Raw genomic sequence first — 14,913 nt, forward strand, 5'->3', positions numbered from 1 at the left:
TGAAGGACTCGCTAATTGGCACTGGGAATTATCTCAGCTTCCTTTTCTTATTTTTGTAAAGGGAGGAAACAGGCTCAAACACATGCAATGAGATGTACAAAGACTCTCTTCCAGAATTCTCCATCAACATTTCCAACCAGAGTCGTCATCGTGTGGAAAGGTGTGTCTCTGTCCTTTCCTTCCCTCTCCGCTAGGGTCCTAAGCCACCTCCATGCCCTATGTTGCATCACAGAACCTGCTTATTTGGGATGTCTCCCAAGGAATCAAATTAAGCTAATTATACTTAATGGCAATGACTGGTGCTTAATTTGGATGGCAATTCTGCTTAATTGAAATGCCTTCAGGTGTCTAAGTGGTTTTCCAAGAGTGTTGGTGTGTGAGTGCATCAACCTGGAATAGTCTGCACCTCTCTGAACATTTCCACAGAATAAATTTAGGGCAAAGACTTTTCTGAAGCAATATAAAAAGAGATTCCTGAAATTTAATGGTTAATTATGCAGTGTTTTAGAGTCAACCATCTTTATACATACTCTATGTAAAAGTACCACAAAGACAGCAGAGAAAAGCAAATCCTCCAAAACAAGAATGGGAAAGCAGATAAACCCAAACCACCCAAGTCCCTTGTTTGCCATTTTACAGTTTGGACAAGTTTAAAAATTTCAGAAGCCAAAGAACTCAAATCCTTAGTATTCACTGCTGTTAGCCTCTGGGGTCTGGTAAGAGGCTGACTAGGGCTCTGAAATGGGCATGAACAGAAGCTGAATCTGGTGCCCACCGAAAGCTGTTCTCCTGGTATTCTGCTTGTCTGTGAGTGGATACATTGGGAAGCCCACAGACAACAAACCCTTCCCTCTGGCTTCCAGAGAGTTTCTTTTCAAGCTACCCTGAGGAGGGAACCACGGACTTGAACTCAAGGGGACCTGACAGAAGTTGGCTAGGCAAATCCTGAAACCTGTCTCCTGCATGTCTAGGTACACCATGCCTCCTGTCTCCACTGACCCTGATTTTTCCTGCAACTAAAACCTTCAGAGTGCAGCAGTCCTGCCTCATGAGGACGGACACCATCCCTGAGAGGACCCGAGGCCAGAGGGAACATGAGCGCCAGAAACATCTTCAAGGGCACTGCTGAGCTGCAGAGTGGAACTGGAGCCTCCGGCCCCTGCCCTGTGTTACACGGCCAATGTTCCCCCAAAGTGTTTGGCTCTAAAACATTCCTACAGGAAGCCAGAAAGTCAACAGGAGCAAGAGGACACTGGAGTTCACCCCTGCTGGAACTGGGTTTCCTCTCTGCCTGGTGAGGGGTGAACAATCTGATCTCCAGGCTTCCTTTGGATGAGCACTTTCAGCAAGTCTGGTTTATACAGGAAAGAGGGAGAAGACCCCATACACGTGCATGGCTTAGTGAACTACAGAAAGCCTTTCTGCAGATGTAATCTGGATTTAAGTGCATTTTGGAAGTATTAGAAAGGTGTTGCCAACATTTCCAGAAGATTTAACTTGGAGGCCCTGTCTTCTCCACTGAAACATCGTGGATATTACACTTCACAGCAAGAGCTTCTATAACTAATGACACTTACTGCAAGGTCATTCTCCTTAGCGCTGAAGCCACATCCACCTCCATGTGACCTTGAAAGGAAATAATACCACTGGCATAGCTTGCTTTGACTCTGCTTGGCTTCCCTGCAGGGCCCATTCTTATTCCTGCTTCCTCAGCTCACAAAACACTCTTGAGTTCCCAGTCCACTCCTGCAGCCACACCCACAGGCACTGGTGAGTTCCTAGTTCACTTCTGCAGTTGCGTCTCCTCACACTTGTGGGTTCCAACTCACTTCTGAGTCACACCCACTTGCACACATGGTTCGGGGTACACTATCATTACACCTAAAGCCAAACTCATAACTTCTCATTAAAAATGCTTCTTGAGGTCCTTCCCCAGGTTTAAGGTAGTGAGCGCATACTGTAATCCACCCAGCCACCCTTCCAAGGGGACCCTTAGAGAAGCCAGTGGGGAACTGCCAGTGAAAGTGCAAGGCGACAGGACCCCTGGGGAGACTGGAGGAGCGCGAGGGGGCAATCTCACAGTCAGCTTCACTCTCGCCTGTCTTTGGTCTTTGCTGCTGCCCACACCGCTGCTAGAGGCCAGCAGGGCAGAGCCCCCGGGGGGATGATGCTGAACCAGGCAGGGGAGAGTCCTGCCTGCTTCCACCCCTCAGGCCCAGTCCTCAGCTGGTGCTGGTTTGGTTCCCCAAGTCCGCAGCGGAGATGTCTCTAGGACGGCTTCTCCCCACATCCTCGTGTGTGCTCACTCCGTACCAGACACCGCCCCGCACCAGTGAGTCAGATTCCAGACCTGGCTTCCACCTCCCCAGCACCCATGGCCACGCCCTTCTTCTCCACTGGAAGGGTCGGCAGGGCAGGGGGAAGTGGCCTCCCCGCCAGTGTTCCTGCTCACCCTTTCCCAGGTCCCCAAATCGGAGTCTCCCTCACAGGGTCATGACCCCAGGGTCCAGGGTTGGGAGAGAGAGGGGCAGAGGGAAATCCTACCCTGAGCAGCTGCTCCCTGTGGGCAGCTGGTGGTCCCCAGAGCTGTGAAGAATCATGCAGGCTCTTCTCCCCTGCCCCCAGAGACGGGCCTGGTCTCTACTGTGCCTCCCCTGGGTCTCTTTCCCATTTCCTAGGATCTCCACTTGCACTTCCTTTCTTTGCAACATACACATGGGACTTTCATGGAACATCTAGCCTCGAGGTCCAACCTTTTGGCTAGTCTGGGTCACACTGAATGAAGAGGAATAATCTTTGGTCTTTATAAAATGTTTAATATAAGTCATGTATAAAAGTAACAAAACTACCTGAATTATTAAATTACTTCATGAAAATCACAGCAAGCCAAGTTTAATAATTAAATTAGAAAACCCCCATCCTGCTTCATAGCAGTGAACACTCATCTTCCAGGCACACCCCTGGCAGGGAGCCTGAAGTATTCTGTGCACTGCCACCAATTGTACACACATGCAGCCTCTGGTACACATGGGTTTTTACTTGACCATGTGGGGGGTCGGGGCTGGCACCACACTTACACCCCCAGTGTTCCTTTGTCCCCTACACTGTACGTACTAAAGGCCACAAGACGGGCTAGAAGGTTACCATCCTTGGGGGCACGATACTGGCTGTCCAGGGCCGCATGTGGTTCACAGGCTGTGAGTAAGAAATGCCTGGGATAGACATTCACTTATTCTCCTCATCTATTCTAACTGCAAAAGTAACGTATTCTGCACCTTACAGACACCAGTGAGACACCCTGAGCTCCGCAACATCTCTGACCCCACGGCATAAACACTTGTTGTTTATTTGGACGTCTGTGGAAGTGGATATACCGTATTTGCTGTGAATTCAATTCAACATCTACTACCCCCGCCCAAAGAGCCCAACTGCTTCAGTGTTTCTTCTCAAAGCTTTCTCTACCTAACCTCCAGGACAATGCTGCATTCTCCAATCCTCTTCTTTTTGGTAGACAAATAAATGCAATGGTTGGTAAATTGTTACCAAATTGTCAATTTTTTATGTTATGCCTATTCATGTTAATACTCTCAGTTCTGAAGTCAGATGATGCTATTGCCCTCACCTAGGCACACATACTGATTAGTTTTTCCCAGCTACCCTCAAAGGAAAATGTTCTGACTATCTCTACAACACATGAGGAGTCTGAGGCTCAGGAACTTTGCTAACTTGCTTAGATTCACAGGGCTGCAGAACAGGAAAGCTGGGGTACAAAGAGATGGGAAGAGGGCCCTGAAACCAGGAGGCCCCGAGTGAAACGTGAATAAGGGATTGAGTGGAGCAGGAGAGTCTGCAGTTTGCAGTAGGAGAGCTGGTACCCCAGGAAAAGCCGGCCCTGGGGTACTAGAAGGACCTGGGATACTGAGACTGGGATACTGAGAACTGGAGTGTGACGTGGGATATGGAGACCTAGGGTGCCGAGAGGACTGTAAGGAACCCTGAGGCCTTCATTAGGGAGATGCTAGCCTAGGGTTCCTCCGCGTTCCTGAGGAAAGCCCACAGCTCCCTGGGTTTTTGCCCCTTTCTGTTTATTAAAGGTGGCGTTTTCACATAAATAACAGCTCAGACTTTAGAATTCATGAGAGTAAGCAAAACCCAAAGGCATCTGGTGAAAACTTCACTGGACAGAAATCAGAACTTTTCTTTGAGGCTGGCACTTGGCAGGTTCAGGAGAAATCTGCATAGCTGTGGCAGATGTTCAGTAGAACCCAGAAATGGAGAGGCAAGCACTTCTGACACAGTTCTGTCCGACCACGACATCTCAAAACCCAGTGAGGGGTGTGGGCCTGGTAAATTTAACACTATTATAAACATGTCCTTCAATATTGCTCACTTTAGTTTCCTTAGCTCATTTGAAATTCATACTAAGAATGACTTCCTGTCCAATTTTTAAAAAATAAAATCAATATAAAGGTGTTCCACCTTTGCTTACTACTTTCCTTGTTCCAGTGGTAGGCATCTATGTATATTGGATTTCAAGTGAACTAAAGGCAATTCATTTTATAGCACAAGAAACACAATTATGATTATGTTTTTCTGGCCCGTGATTTAAGATACAATAACATAATTACAAAGTATGTGTGCAAAACTTATGGAGAAATAACATGGTTTCCCTGTCTCTCACCAAGAGGGGAACATATAATCAACTTAATGCGTTTAAAATGAGGGGTTTGGAAAGGGGCGGAGAGTCGTTTACTTGTAGGAAAGCACATAGATCATGACAGAAAACACAAGCAGGTGACTTAGGCAGAAACACCGGGTGCTCCTGACAGCGCTGAAGGAGCGCATTTGCAGGGAGGCCGGAAGAGGCGGGGCTTAGGGCTGATGGAGAGGACGCGCCTGAGGGCCAAAGAGGTCAGGAGGAAGAAGCGTCCAAGACCAGAAGGAAGGCCAGCCATGCACTTCCTCTCCAGACCCGGGAAGATATCCTACAGTGAGGATAGCCACCATGTCTACACACTGAACTGCTTTCCAAGGGGTGTGGGCATGTGGGCGGAAAGGCAAGGCAGCTGGGCCCTCCGAATCCAAGCGGAACAAACAACCATCTGCTAGGCTGTGTGGCTCAGGAGTTGACTCAGAGTGTTGCAGCAGGGAGGCAGCACGCAGAGGTGGGAGCCAGGCCTTACCTTGTCGGGATCGCTGGTGGTGATCACCCACACGCAGTGCGCGTTGTCCTCGTACTGAACCGGGAAGTTAGGGGAGGTGATGACGCCGCTGGGCCCACGCAGATTGGACCCACACGTCCTCGCTGGAAGCAGAGACAGCCAGTGTTACTTTCACAGCACTTCACCAGGGGGAGAAGGCATCATAGTCTGAGGAACTTCAGGTTAGCTATGAATGCTCAAGATGGAAGTGGCTCGTGAACTCAACTTGGGAGGGGGTTTTGCTCAGCCTTTGGGACCCTTGCTTGGTCGCCTCAGTGTGCACTAGAAGTGCTTTAAAGAGGATGTTTGGAGAGGTATTAGTGTTCACAGGATGAGCTCATGGACAGCACCACGGATAACATCAGAATCAGAGCAGTCCACTTCAAATCCTGTTCTAACTAAAAATAAACACAAATCGATGAACCCTTCATGTACATGTATCTGTGTGCAGAATTCTATATGTACCTTGAGTTGCACATGGACGCAGTAAGACACCAGGAGCAGCGCACTTCATGGTGTCTGGGGGCTGGGGTTATCTCAGCCACACTGTGCACATATAAACTTGAACAAGTGATCCCAATCCCACACGCCACCCTTTGAGTGTTAAGACCATGGTGGAAGGGAGGTCTCCAAAGCCTCTTGCAAACGTCAGACTGTATTCTACAAATCGGTACCCACTTCTTTGTAGCACCATGCAAATAAAACCGAAAGTATTGCTGGAAATTTAAAGAAAGAAGATAGAAATGGTGGCTCAAAAAGCAAAAGGAGAATATTCTGTTCTGCTTCTTCCAGTTGAAATGAAAGACCGAGTGAAGCGTAGAATGGTATCAGTGCAGAAATGACTCTACTTGGGATATAAAAATACTTCAATTGACCTCTTTTTCTAAAAAGTTTTCTTTTTCAAATCAAGAAGGAAACTTTGAAAATCCAATGTCAGCCTGGAGTCTAGTCTTAATAAAAATGATTTAAACTAGGTTTACAAAAGAAAAAGAAATTCCTCAAGAAGGAATATGGGAGAGCTATGCATCATCGTTCCAGACACCACTGTCACATAAGCCAGTCTGGCTGATGCACGATGACCCTGACCATGTCCCGGCCCCTGGTTGAGCTCAGCTTCAGGTCAGTGTTGCTCCAGGAGACTCAGCTATCCCTCTGCCCGGCCTGGACTCCTGAACGATGGGCTTTCTGTGGGGAATCAGGAGCAGCACTCAATAGTGCCTTTCCTAATGTTTCCAGGCATATACATTTATCTCCTCCATGTGCACTGGTGTGAGATCATAGCTGCCTACCATGGCACATACCTGTAACCCTAGCCCTGAGGGAGGCTGAGGCAGGAGGATCACAATTTCAAGTTTAGCCTGGACAACTTGGTGACTTAGCCAGACACTGTCCCTGAGATAGAAAGAGAGAGAGCTAGAGAGAGAGGGATTCTAGTTCTAGTAATATTTCTTTATTGTGATTACTAAGCGCAGTTTTATCTTTCCTATAGGGCTCTGAACTTCTCAGCATTTCCTTCTCCCACTTGTACAACCTCCACAACAGACATGCTCTTTACGGTCCTGGACGTATAAAACCAAGATGCGATCGGCATGGATGACTACTCAGTTGCTTAGCTAGAGAAACTAGAGAAACGTGCAGCTAAAAATTTAGCCTACTACATCTTAATAAATATGTTTTAAAATGCTGGCATTTGCACTCCAAATGAACCACACTTTTAGCTGAAGGTGGAGAGAAGATTGTTTTTCTGTCCAAAGGCTGGTTGCCTGGGAGAGCTGGATTCTGGCATGGACGCTCCCTGTACACAGGTCTTCACTGGCCAACTGGTCTACCTTAGGAAATTGTCCTCAGAGAGGATCAGGAGCTCCAGGCGTGAAATCTGCCTGCAGCACATGGAGGTCAGCAATATTGGAATAGGGTAGACCCTCGAGTTACGACCAGCCTAACGAATAACCTGGGTTACAACCGGAATTTTTGTTTTAACTTAGGACAAAAGTCTTGAGTTATAACCCAAATGCCAGCGGCTTGTGCTTGCAGATGGTCTCAGATAGAGATTTACCCTTAAAAAGTCTGGAAGGAACATAGCAACATCCTGTCCTGTGTGGGGCTGAGAAACCCCGGGCCAGTGTCTCTCTAAGGACACTGAGATCTGCCTGGGTACTGGAGAGAGACTCTGAAGGCTGTGTAGAGGAGCCTGAGCCTTCAATTAACCAACTTGAGTTACAACCAGCCCTGGAGAACAAATTGAGTTCATAAATCAAGAGTCTACTCTATCTTAGACTAAAACATCACCCACACAACTTGCATTACAATGACTTTCTGTCACAGTGTAATAGCTTTTCGTATTTCCTGACCAATAGCTGTTCAGAATATAATATAGTGTTACTTAAGAACTATTTCTTGCTTTAATGGAGGGCTGGTTTAACTACACTGCTATTCTAAATATTCCAAACTCTGGGAAATCACATCTGAAGAATGTGCAGAGGGACCCTAGGTGGCCCGAGCCACCACCACCTGTGCTCCCCTCAGTGCCCCAGCTGTCCCCGGCAGGCGCATCCCCCACAGCGGGACCCCATTCCTCCCGGCCCAGCAGCCAGCTTTGAAGCTGGGACCCTGACCTGACTTATTAAAATTGGCCCTGGCATTTCATGGAATGTATCTTACCCATTGCTTGAGGGATTAAAACCTGCAGCGAGTGAGCTGCTCAGTTACGTCGTCTAGGAAAGCAGCACATCTGGATGCTAAGCACACACAGGGCTGCGCCTCACATGGGGCAAGGCCACGGCCAGTCCTTCTGAGCCATCCCCATGGCCAAAACTTGTCTGCTAAATCCACAGAATGTTGCCCTTGCACTGGCAATTATAATATAATAATTATAATATAATATTATAATTCTATTTGAACATGCGTTTTTCAGCAAGGTATCAACTATCTGAAATGAAATTGGTGGACATGTTCAGGGCAGAGGTTTTGGTCTATTTTGCTCATTTTTATCACTTGACAATGGGAACAATTCCTGACATTCAGTAGTTTCCTCAATAAATACCTGCTGTGCCTCTTGAGTAGGGGTAGCAACCTACGTCACACGATCCTGATCCTCCCGTTCCTACTTCACGCTAATTCTCCTTTTTAGGGAGCAGCTGAACAGTCCAACTAAGGTCCTGCCCTTCTCCATCTACATCATCTCCATCCTTACAGGCTCGGCCACGCAAGGACCCCTCTCCCTGCACACGGACTCGGCCAGTGTCAGTCTACAAGTGGAGGGAGCTGTGTGGTCCTCGGGGAGGGGCACAGCTGGAGATCCCTGCTCTCATGGGAATGCAACTGTTTGGGGTCCTTGGAGGAGGGAAAACTCTTCCTTTCCAGTTGCCCCTGTTCTAAAGAGGTCTCCAAAGGGTCCCGAAAGCATTCCTTTAAGCAATACCAGTATCGCAAGGCACTGGAGCCAAGGAAGTCTCTGCTCTAGCTCTTCACACACCCATCACTGAAGAGCAAATGTGCCCACATCTGCACTGCAGCTGAATGTCACTCTCTACTCGGGCCACAGCCCTGGCCTCGAGATATGGCGACTCCTCTATTGGGAGTGGCATCCAATTACATGCTCAGATAAGAACCATGACCTAATGCATAATTGATGTCACTCTTTGGACAGAGCTCTAAGCTTGTAAACTCAAATTTCTCTTAGAGATATACATTTTCAACTAAAGCTAGAACTTGCAAAGTGATAAGGTGAAAATATAACACATTAAAGGGGAAAGTGGACAGGGAGGAGATAATAAATCAGTTTTCAATGCCAACATATGCCATTTCTCCATTTAATGAATGAATATGTATTAAGTACAAAATACATTTCTTTCACATGATTTATCTCATTTAATATGAAAAAATTATTTGTTTATTCAAGTTCAGTTCCAGGAAATCGTTTTTGTTCTAGGAACCATTCAATTATTCAGACCAGTTAAGGGCAGGAATATCTTAATCAAGCGAATTTAAATTAATAGGGTATCTGGACATGTGAAGCTTTATTTCAAGTAAATTAATAGTGTACCAAATAGTGTACTTCTTATAGGAAAATTATTAATGCCAATAATGGCAAAAAGTAATATGGAGGAAATATCTGCTCCCAAGTGACCTTAAAGATAAAAGGGATAAGGCATAAGAATCTGGAAACAATAATCAATATTTTTCCAAAGTTACTGGAATTCAAAAATTGATAATTGTGTGTGTGTGTGCACATGTGTGTGGGTTTTGCAGTACTGGGAACTGAATAGGACTTTCTCAATGAGCTACATCCCCAGTCCCAAGTTTTGCTTTTTATTTTGATAGAGAATATAGCTAAATCACTAAGTTGGCCAGGCTGGTCTTGAATTGAGATCCTTCTGCCTCAGCCTACCATAGTGATGGGATTACAGGCATCCCCTACTATGCTTGGCTTGTGTGTATGTTTCTTTAAACTTCTGAAATAGTAGCTACCTAGCCAAATAATCAGTTTATAAGCTATAATTTAAGAATTATTTGACACTGGACCGGTAATCTAGGAGAATGGATCATCTTTCAGATGCAAATAATCTCTTCTTCACTATTTTAAAGATCATTTTGGCATGAAAACCGGAGTAGAAATTTAAAGGCTTTAATGGGTCTCAGTACATGACAAGTTAATAAGTTCAGTGTAATTCTTCACTTAGCTAACCTAGAATTCTAAAGTAATAATAACTTCACTCCGTGACCCTTGCAGGCTCCAATTAGCTTTTATGTAAGTATGGTTACAGTTGCAAACCATACTTCACTTCACTCCTGTGCCCTTTTCCCTCGGAGAGCAACTGGAAGTATGAACACCCGGTGGAAGCACATTAGCATGAAGGAGCGTTCTCAACATAAATCCCCTCTAAATACTGATGAAATGCCAGCTTCCACACTCTAAGACACAGAAAGATACCCTCTGTGTTTCTTCTTGTTTGATTATTTTGACTATCTTCTGCCGGTTAAAGATACTTACACACTTTTAAACAGCTCATAATTTTCGACTTGGGGAAGCGTCGTAATAGCTGTTTTCATATTCCTAAATGAAGTAAGCATAATTTCTGATGAAATCACTTGTGTAATTAGGGAGCTATGACAACATTCCTCAGGTGGTAACAAGAAGAAAGGTAAATGTCCTGGCAGCGCAGCTCATTAGCTAATGGAAGCCCCGGCTGGCCACACAGCTTGCAGGCAGGAGGCTGTGGAGTCACTGCGAAGGTCGGCCTCCTCCGAGCTGGCCCTTGGGTGGAGAAGGCTGGGTGGCACTCAGGCCTTGGAGACCTTCTGCCTAGACTGGAACCTTGGGCGTCAGGCCTGGCTGGAGCCGTGGATCTGCGATGTGGGAGGTCATGGTGAGCTCAGAGCTCAGAAGAGCAGCAAGCATCTCCCTGCCTCTGGAAACCGGGCTGAAATGATCTTTGTAAAGCTCATGCGATGGTCAACAGTGATGCGGGGAACCAAAGCTCTGACGCCGTCTGGTTACACACCACTCATTCGTACAGCACAGTGGGAAAAGCTCTTGCTACATGGAGCCTACTGAGAGCCGGGCGAGAGCCTGCAGTCCATTTTGAGCAGTGCTTACAACATTAAATTCCGTGGTATCCATTTTCCTATCCCTGTAGGCGTCCAACGTGATCTGCTCTGGAAGCAGCTGCTAGTAAAAGCTCTGCTGGTGAAAACCTCTTTTACTCTTCCCTAGTGGACGACACTGGGCCAGTGTGGCGATGGGGTCACATCACTCAGGGCCACACAAGTTGCCCCCAAAGGGCTCTGGACGCTGAGAGGGTGCCTGCTCCTGTGGGTGGCCGCCGGCCCAGGGCGCCCCTCTTGGAGCTGCTGACCTCACTGCCCAGTGCACAGGGGCTGGGGGCTCCACACTGAGGAAGCCAGGCTGGAGTTTGCCTGCGGCAGGGGCTCTTCAGAGGCTGCAGAGCTCAAGGGGCGGGCGTGGCTGCTCAGAGAGGAGAGGCGCTCGCAGTGTGATGTGCACTTTGGATTCCAGGACCACACTGTGAAAGGCCAAGGGGAGCCAGGTGGGGTGGTGCACAGGGAGGCTGAGGCCGGAGGATTACAACAGAAGCAACTTTTCACCTCTGTCTTCCAGAGAAGTAAGGAGATGAACAAGGGCTGAGCATGAGCTCAGGTCAGGGTGAAGCCTGGGCTCCATCCTCAGTGGGGTGGGGAGAGGAGAAAGAAGCAGCAGAATGATGGGAGAAGGAGGAGGAGGAGGAAGAGGAAAGGGAGAGAACGTGAAACACTCATAGGGATGCTTACACTGGCAGTGTGTTTTCAATGATAATATTTTGGATATGTGGTTTAAACAAAATTTTGTTGAAACTGAATTTGCCTCTTGCTGCTTTTCAAAGCTGAGGTTCAGCGTTTGACAGCTGCATGAGGCCCGTGTTTAGCCTGGCAGGAAGCAGCCAGGTCCAAGACCTCAGGACCAGGTCTGGGCAGGACCCGGGACAGAGGGAGCAGGGTCAAAGAGTGAGACAGAGCTGAGCAGGTGTCCAGGCCCCATGGGGAGAGTTACAACTGAGAGACAGAGAGAGAGAGAGAGAGAGAGAGAGAGAGAGAGAGAGAGAGAGAGAGAGAAAGGAGAAGGAGAAGGAGGTTAGGACAAAGAGGACGGGAGAGGAGAGAGAAATCGAGGGAAGGAATCAATGAAAAATAAACCATGGAAGTAAGTGATCTTGAAGATTCTCCGGTCTCCCCGTGGCCCAGATGACTGACACTGGGGTGCGGCCGGCCGTCATCCTGAGGAAGGCTGGGCGCGTGGACCCCGCTCTGCTCTCCAGGAAAGCGTAAGGATCGTGAAGTCGCAGGCTCAGTCGCACGAAGGATCTTTGCCAGAAAGGAGGATTTAACTCAGGCCATCTCAGCCAGTCCAAGTCCAGCGTCGCTGCCAGGCTGGGGGCCGTGCCGTTGGAAGAGGACGTCCATGGGCCTCGGAGGGCAGAGTGCTGCACACTGCACGCCTACCAGGCCAAGGCGCGCTGCGCTCCGCCTGCCTCGCAACCGAACCCGAACCAGAACCGGGGGATCGAATGCTGCAACATCATGCTCCCCTTAGGAGTCACATTCTGGTAACGGAAACTGATCAAAAAGGAGCTGTACGTGACAGCTGAATCGAAAAATTATAACTGTATTTCAACTTAGTTGTCGTATTGCATGGGGTTTGAACTGCGTGTGGTACATCCATGGAGCTAAACATCAGACATTAGAATGGACGGAGAACAACGTGGCCTGGCTTGGCTTTAAAAAGAAGGATAATCTCACAAATGCTGGTGGGTGTGGCTCTTGCCTGCCAGAGCTCCTGGGTGTATGGCGTCCTCTGGGAAATGTCTCAGGGTCATCTCCAGTGAGCGAAGGTCACCGTGCCAGGAAGCTATAAGCAACTGTGCAGGTGGAGGAGCAGCTGGAGGGTGACCCGGGGCCCCCAGCGCCTCTGCAGGAAGCGCCCACTGAGGCACAGGAGAAGGCCAAGCCCGAGCCATCTCTGCCTTCTACCCGGGTCAGAGCTGTGTGCACTGCCCAGTCCAAGGTTCCTCTGTGCATGCGGAGAAAAGGGGGCGTGCAGGCACTGCTGTGGGCTTAAGGGGAAGCCGCTGCAGAGAGCACGGGGAGCTCCCCAGAGCCCCACATCAGGACTGCATCCAGTTATCTCACTCCTGAGCACAGCTCCCCAGGAAGTGAAGTCTGAGAGGCCACAAGACACCCAGGCTGCTCACCACAGCCAGGAAATGGAGACAAGCACAGGGTCCAGGCCCTGGCAAAGGGACAGGGAAAATGAAATACCAATGAGGAGTGAAGGAGAAGGAAACCCTTGTCACTCCCAGCAGCATGGGTGGGCCTGGAGATATTTACGCTAAGTGACGCAGCCAGCCACAGAAAGACCAGCACTGCAGGACCTCACTTGTATGTATGAATATAAACTTGTTTTTCAAAAGTTGATAATAAAATGCTGTCACCTGAGCAGGCGAAGTAGTGGTAAGAGGTGGGGAAGGTTGGTCCACAGGCCCTAAGTGGACTGGGAGAAATACGCTCTGCTCTGCTACTGTGCAAAGATGACCACAGGTAATGATAATTTACTGTGGACTGAAGAACTAGAAGGATGTTTATCCTTCTTTATGGCAGAGTAGTGCTCTGTTATATATAACACAATGGGCCCTCGAGTTACGACTACCCTGACACGATCAACTTGGGTTATGACCAGAATTTTAGCTTTAACTTATGACCAAAGTCTTGAGTTAAGACCTGAATGCTGGCCGCTTGTGCTTCCAGATGGTCTCAGACAGATTTGACCCTTAAAACGTGGTGGAAGGAACCCCTTCCTGTGTGGGGTTCGTTGAGAAATCCTCGGCCAAGGTCTCTCTGAGGACACTGAGATCTGCCTGGAAGAAAGTGTGCCCTACAATTAGAGAGGAGAGAGACTCTGAAGGCAACTGACCAACTTCTGTTATAGCCAGCCCTCGGGAATGAACTGAGTTCGTAAGTCAAGGGTCCACTATGCCACATTTTCTTTATCCATTCATCTGTTGATGGATGGTTTTGAATATTTTCACCATAAAAAATGATAAAAGTTTGAGGACACAGACACATATAATCTAATTTTAGCCTTAAAGAGTGCATACATGTATTGAAGTGGCACACTGTCCTCCACAGATATGGAGAGTTTATGTGATTATGTACCCATGTGACAAGACATTGACACTGAAAGGAAAAAGCCTCCTGTTGGAATTCTAGCAGAGTAAGTGGTGGGGTCTGGGGAAACCTCTGCCCTTCAGCCCACTCTCCAGTTCAGGCTCTGAGCTTGGAGAGCCCTCAGCCACCAGGGCCGAGGGAGGGAACGCTGTGGGTCCAGAATGAGAGTTGCAGGTGCACAAATGTCTTCTTGCCTTACCTCAGTCACCAGGCCCAGGGCAATAGACTTGCAGAAATGCATGTTTGCTACTTGCATAATTTGGACTTTTCAAAAACGAAGTATATTTTTAGTTTATAGGAGATAACGAAAGAATAAAGAATTGTTCTTTGGTAGAGGATACAGTACCAATGACCTGTGCTGCTCTATAATGGGGAGGTTGGGGGATCCCCAGGACTTGGAGGGAAGCTGAAAGTGCAATGATTCAGGTTGGGGTTAGAAAATGCATGAGGACCTCTAAGGACAAGGGCAGAGAGGCCCCGCCCTGAGGACTCTGCAGAGCAGGGCCTGCTCTCTGGGGCCCTCCCTGGCCTTAGGGTGCCAGCTCCCCTGCCCCGGCCCTGGGGCTCAGGAAGGGCTGTAGTGCACAGGAACTGTGATGCAGTCAGAAATAGCCCTGAAAACCATTCCATTTCTGGGGTTGTAACTTACGCCGCAGATCTTACAACTATTTGTTCTAAGAAAGCCACTGGAAGGGATCATAGTGTCAGCTCTGAAACTTTACCTTAGCGCTTTTTTTTCTCCTTGAAAATACCAGTTTGCACAAATTTTTTAATGAACTGCAAAAACCAAGCCCTAGTGTTCTCTTAAATTTCTTAATATTTCCCACAGGGAAGCAGTCAAAACAATTGTCTGCTGTTTTCAGCATGATTTGTAAAATTCTGGTAGAATTAATATACTGTGTGGAAGTCACAAATTAATAGTTCAATTTTGTTTGTTTGCTTTGAAGACATTGATGATGGTGACAAAGACTTTGCTCCATCACTGATGTCA

The 14,913-nt window shown here is 47.8% G+C and overlaps 1 protein-coding gene across 5 annotated transcripts in view; it reads right to left on the minus strand.

Moving 5' to 3' along the window:
• Positions 1 to 14,913, minus strand: part of Csmd1 (CUB and Sushi multiple domains 1) — a 1,515,607-nt gene that overhangs the window by 414,250 nt on the left and 1,086,444 nt on the right. For all 5 annotated transcript variants that reach the window (XM_087210084.1, XM_021248185.2, XM_021248184.2 and 2 more), the window contains one exon: positions 5,184 to 5,305. In XM_087210084.1, the coding sequence (XP_087066210.1) occupies positions 5,184 to 5,305 (122 nt within the window). The remainder of the gene's footprint in view (positions 1 to 5,183; positions 5,306 to 14,913) is intronic.

Source organism: Heterocephalus glaber, unplaced genomic scaffold, assembly GCF_053883595.1.
Source record: "Heterocephalus glaber isolate CG9 unplaced genomic scaffold, H.glaber_assembly_v1.0 deba00001104, whole genome shotgun sequence".
Classification (NCBI taxonomy): domain Eukaryota; kingdom Metazoa; phylum Chordata; class Mammalia; order Rodentia; family Bathyergidae; genus Heterocephalus; species Heterocephalus glaber.